At 46.2% G+C, this 5751-nt stretch overlaps 2 protein-coding genes across 3 annotated transcripts in view; both read left to right on the forward strand.

Moving 5' to 3' along the window:
- LOC139469354 (ras-related protein Rap-1-like) overlaps positions 1–708 on the forward strand; it is a 28066-nt gene extending 27358 nt beyond the window's left edge. For both annotated transcript variants that reach the window (XM_071251507.1, XM_071251506.1), the window contains exon 2: positions 1–708. This exon is cut by the window's left edge and continues 2246 nt beyond it. The gene's annotated coding sequence lies outside the window, so the exon portion shown is untranslated.
- A 3816-nt stretch (positions 709–4524) lies between these two features.
- On the forward strand, positions 4525–5319 carry LOC139469158 (uncharacterized). Its single transcript, XM_071251290.1, has one exon. The coding sequence runs from the start codon at positions 4525–4527 to the stop codon at positions 5317–5319; it is 795 nt and encodes a 264-aa protein (XP_071107391.1).
- The last annotated feature ends 432 nt before the right edge of the window (positions 5320–5751 follow it).

Raw genomic sequence — 5751 nt, forward strand, 5'->3', positions numbered from 1 at the left:
AGCTGTCACCTCATCAACATACCGGACAAAGACTTGGGCAAATAACTGATTGTCGGTCACTATATGTGAGTTCTATGCACACTACTTAGGCACTATTTAGTATTTGATAGGATCAAATGTATCGATGCTGCACCGGATCACAAGCTATGGATAATGAGGCCTTTTTAAAAAGCCTGTGCATACCTCCGCAGGTTTCTTTTTCTCGATTCTCATTATTTCCTTCTGTTCAGTCAAGTATCATCTGGCGCCGTTTACATGCAGTTGATATCTGTCGCAGGCATCTTTATCACAGTGAACACACAACACCGGTATAGACTGGTAATATAACCAGTAGAGTTGATGCGTGACGCTTACACTTCAACATGTGATACTACACTGGATCTGTGACAAAGTGTTGGAGAAGCTAACGTCAATAAATGACAATTACATAGGAAAAAGAACTCTAACATTTATTGAGAGACAGATGCAATTTATTTGTAAACACTACTGAATGTATGTCATGTTATGTTTATACCACCAGTTTACAGGTGCAGTCTATGTCACAGCTAAAAGTCTTGTCTAGAGGATTCCAGATTGAAGCATTTTGACACATATTGGCCTGTAAAAGACGTGTCTATGACTCATCTAGGCCTGTGACGAATGTGTCTATGACTCATCTAGGCCTGTGGCGAATGTGTCTATGACTCATCTAGGCCTGTGGCGAATGTGTCTATGACTCATCTAGGCCTGTGGCGAATGTGTCTATGACTCATCTAGGCCTGTGGCGAATGTGTCTATGACTCATCTAGGCCTGTGGCGAATGTGTCTATGTCCAGTTATATGCATTTAGCTCCGTCTCCCATTTTAACGCACATTGTCTGACCTTTAACCTGTGAGAGTCGGGAAGTTAGGCCGAGGTATATGCAATTGCTGTCTCACTCTTATTTTCTACTTTCCATAGCTCCGTGTCAATAATGGTGTTGTATTACTCTTGTACTAACTATATGACAGAAATATTGCCGATGCGAAGTTAAATTTTAACTTTCTCACTCATTGTACTAACTGCAAATCATTGACAGCGGTATTAACTCTGTATTAGCTCCTATTTATTGACAGTCTATTATCTGGTTTGAACGTCTCTTATTTGTTAACAGAACTACATTACCTTTGCAAGTTGCATTTACTGACAGCGTTTGAAGGCCTAGTTTTGTGATTTGTAATAATTGTTGTTTTCATCTCATTTGACGGTTTCACTCAATACAACCCCAGGGGTCCCGTTTGACAAAGCGACTCGCATGAGATTACATCAATCCCATCGCTATAACTCCTGCGTTGCCTGCGCTAAGCGTTGGACGTGTTCACTGGTCCAGCTTCATAATGTCTGTTGGATGTTGGATGTGTTCACTGGTCCAGTTTCATAATGCTGTTTGGTGGACGTGTTCACTGGTCCAGCTTCATAATGTTGTTAGGTGGACGTTTTCACTGGTCCAGCTTCATAATGTCTGCGGGATGTTGGACGTGTTCTCTGTTCACTGGTCCAGCTTCATAATGTCTGTGGGATATTGGACGTGTTCACTGGTCCAGCTACATAATGTCTGCGGGATGTTGGACGTGTTCACTGGTCCAGCTTCATAATGTCTGCGGGATGTTGGACGTGATCACTGGTCCAGCTACAAAATGCTGTTTGGTGAACGTTTTCACTAGTCCAGCTTCATGATGCTGTTTGGTAGACGTGTTCACTGGTCCAGCTACATAATGCTGTTTGGGGGACATGTTCACTGTTCCAGCTACATAATGTCAGTGGGATGTTGGACGTGTTTACTTGTACAGCTTCATAATGTCTGTTTGGTGGACGTGTTCACTGTTCCAGCTTAATGTTGGACGTGTGCAGTCGGTATGTGTTTCATGATACATATCAGAGCAGAAACATACACTATTACTGCTGTTCTGCTGATTTAAGCTGCGAGTAATCAAGTTGAATCCAATCTGCAGGTCAGTATTAGGAATTCCCCAGCATACTGACCACACCCTGTTTACCAAAGGTCATTTCACTCCGGGGACACGGAAGACCCAGTCGTCTTAGGCACCGCGATTCGCTGTGCAGAGTTGTGTCACCCGGGCACGCCAGAAACCTATGATTGTGGGTTCGAATACCGGTTCTCCCTGATTATGTTTCTAGGTTTGTCAGCACCTTACCCGTGCTCGTGGGTTTCACCAAAGTGGTTAACGTCTGAGACCTGCATCTTCGGGCTTTCCTCCAACATTAAGCTGACACGCCGTGATATAACTGGAGAACTGTTAAAAGCGGCGTTAAATCCAACTCACTCACTCTTTTCACTCCCCCACCCTCCCCCAATCCTCCTTCCGAGTTAAAATAGGTCTTTCGCAACACAAGTTCCTTGCTTGTCGGTCAGTGGATTGTCTCAATAATATAATTTACAGACTGCCTTCATATAGCGAGAATCTTGAAGAGAGCGGGGTTATACGACCAACAATAACTTCACGCTCCACGCAGCGCAGTCGGCCAGTGTAAACAAGACTAGCTGTTAGTAAAATTGATCGGATTTAAAATGAAACATGGCTAATTTTGCTTTGGAAGGACATATTTTATTGATCATTTCTGTGTCTGTGTCGGATCCACCGAGAGGTAATCGCTGACAGTCCGGATGTATTATTTTAGTATTTCCGTGAAAAAGCTTTTTGTCCTTATGCCTCATCAACACGGCCGTGGAAGCTCCATGACGACGCTGTTGTTGTCAATCTTGTGGCACACGTGGACACTGCGCGTTTGTAGGTTTAATAATCCCGATATTTTAAGACCCTTGTTTGTCTTTAAGTCAGTAACGTATATTGCCCCAGAGTCTACACACGTGATCGACGGGTACTGGCTGCTGCACTCCTGATTCAGACTGACGCTTTTGTTTAAATATTGATCAGGATGACGAAGAAAGTACAGGCAGACATGGGATAGTTTAAGGGGTTAAAGGAATATCGAGTCACGTGACACCTGTCTATCAAGTGGTCAGACTTTTCCTTCTTCTTGAGCTCCGTCTGTGTGAGAGACGTGTCGATCCTGAACCATTCTACCAATAGAAACATGTCACTCACCTGACACGTGGAATGAATTGATTTTTGCAAGAAGTAAAAATAGATATCTTTTGGACGTTTATTATTTTGTGAATCTAGACGTTCTGCCATTTACTTTCAGTTTTATTAATTCTTTATTTGAAGGTTTTTTACGTCTCTCAGGTTGTTTTGGGGACATTAACGCCGCATTATTGGGTAGAGTGGTTCGTCCCTTGGCTGTAGGTCGTTTCTGTTTTGGGTTGGAGGAATTCGTCACTGGGATGTAGGTCATCACGAGATGGACATCTGGACTACTGGGAAGACTTTATGTTGGGTGTTAGATATATATTTATTATAGTATTTGGCTATTGTACATTATACTATGCTAGAGGCTGCTGTAGCCGAGGGGAGGGTGTACCCCAGTCTGTCGCATCGTGTGCTCTATTCCGTCTCACTCGTCCACACGATCATTCATCGAGGTCAGCGCCTTGTCCGGCTGGAATGACCAGCAATCACGCGCCATGTCTGTACGTCTGGTCAAGTGTTAAATTACAGGGTTAGTTTCCAACACTCATATCTTAAAATATAGGGTTATCCCCTAAATCTACATGTTCATTTAAAAGTTATTTCCAAAAAGCTATGCAGTTATTTGTTTGTTTTCTAACAAAAGTCATGTGTTCACTTATAAGGCTCGGTCACAAAAGCCATATGTTGATGAATGGGTTGTCTATTTCTATTTGTGTATATCTATCTATGGTTAGTCATCTATCCATTGTCACAGATGACACTCGGCACTGTAGACTAATCCGCTTGAACCCCGATCTGAAGTCTTGGGGGCTGGAAGAAAGTAGGAACATATATTCAACCCAACTGTTCATAGTTCGGGTTATTTGGACAAAGGGAAGAGGTCAGGGGTGAAGCACGGACCCACCGCTAGTTGGAGTCGAACCCGGACAACTGCGCGTGTGGGTTTGAACTGACCTGCCTCCCACACGTCCGCCTAATAACCTGAGACAGTTTACCGAATACAAGAATGGAACTATTAAAAATGTGGATACTAAACTACGATCAAAGAAGACAAGAACTGATCATGTTCAAAGCTTCTATGCTGCTATATCCTGCTGGGTCACCGGCTCACAAGTACACTGTGACTACCGGGATACCGGGATATTCAGGATACCCTACTTGTTAATGCCGCTACCACAGGGTTGCCTGCGCAGACCAGACTGCTCTCTGTGTCTTAGCTCTGTTGTGTGTGGTGTTGTCCGTCAAGCTTCCACCGCACACACATCACTGTCAAAAAGATGATCTCTGATTGGAGTTGTGTGAAGAACAGCGCCATCTGGTGAAGCCGTGTCTCTTGTAGATACCACATTCCGAGCTTCTACACCCGCTTCCCCTCTACGCCCCGCTAACACCCCTACACCCCGCCAACCACCCTATATCCCGCTGACCCCACCCCTCCGCATACACACCTCGATGGTCCAAGATGCAACACCGCTCTGTCCTCCGCTACACCGCCCAACGCTCCACTACGCCCAGCTACCCATCTCTACACCCTGCCCCACTCCACTACGCCCAGCTACCCATCTCTACACCCCGCCACGCTCCACTACGCCCAGCTACCCATCTCTACACCCCGCCACGCTCCACTACGCCCAGCTACCCATCTCTACACCCTGCCCCACTCCACTACGACCAGCTACCTATCTCTACACCCCGCCACGCTCCACTACGCCCAGCTACCCATCTCTACACCCTGCCCCACTCCACTACGACCAGCTACCCATCTCTACACCCCGCCACGCTCCACTACGCCCAGCTACCCATCTCTACACCCTGCCCCACTCCACTATGCCCAGCTACCCATCTCTACACCCCGCCACGCTCCACTACGCCCAGCTACCCATCTCTACATCCCGCCACGCTCCACTACGCCCAGCTACCTATCTCTACATCCTGCCCCACTCCATTACGCCCAGCTACCCATCTCTACACCCCGCCACGCTCTACTATGCCCAGCTACCTATCTCTACATCCTGCCCCACTCCATTACGCCCAGCTACCCATCTCTACACCCCGCCACGCTCCACTACGCCCAGCTACCCATCTCTACACCCCGCCACGCTCCACTATGCCCAGCTACCCATCTCTACACCCTGCCCCACTCCACTACGACCAGCTACCTATCTCTACACCCCGCCACGCTCCACTACGCCAAGCTACCAATGGAATTGTGTAGTCAATCTGACTGTGTGTTTGACCACTGTCTGAGATTGTGTTGTCAATCTGACTGTGTGTTTGACCACGGTCCTGGGATTGTTTAGTCAATCTGACTGTGTTTGACCACAGTCCTGCTATTGTGTAGTCAAACTGACTGTGTTTGACCACTGTCCTGCTATTGTGTAATCAATCTGACTGTGTGTTTGACCACTGCCTTGGGAGGTAAATGTAAGAGGTTATATTTGTTATGTTTGTGTTGAAGCAAAATGTACCCTGGTATTCAGTGTTTGGGTGATTGTTTGACGACAGACAAACCGTTAATTCCTTATAAAGGTTGCTTATCTCAGTGTGGTTGTCGTGACACGTAACCATTTGACTACGTGACCAGGTGCCTCGTGTTGTGTCCTCAAGGATGTGCTGTGTCATCATGTCTCTTTTATGCAAGACTGACAGCTCTCAGTTGATACTTGCCATGTCATAGTT

The sequence above is a fragment of the Haliotis cracherodii genome, unplaced genomic scaffold (genome assembly GCF_022045235.1).
Source record: "Haliotis cracherodii isolate W230 unplaced genomic scaffold, xgHalCrac1.p SCAF_2, whole genome shotgun sequence".
Classification (NCBI taxonomy): Eukaryota; Metazoa; Mollusca; class Gastropoda; order Lepetellida; family Haliotidae; genus Haliotis; species Haliotis cracherodii.

What these genes read in the sequence shown, in the direction of transcription:
- LOC139469158 (XM_071251290.1), top strand. Translation starts at nt 4,525, where the DNA reads ATGGTCCAAGATGCAACACCGCTCTGTCCTCCGCTACACCGCCCAACG.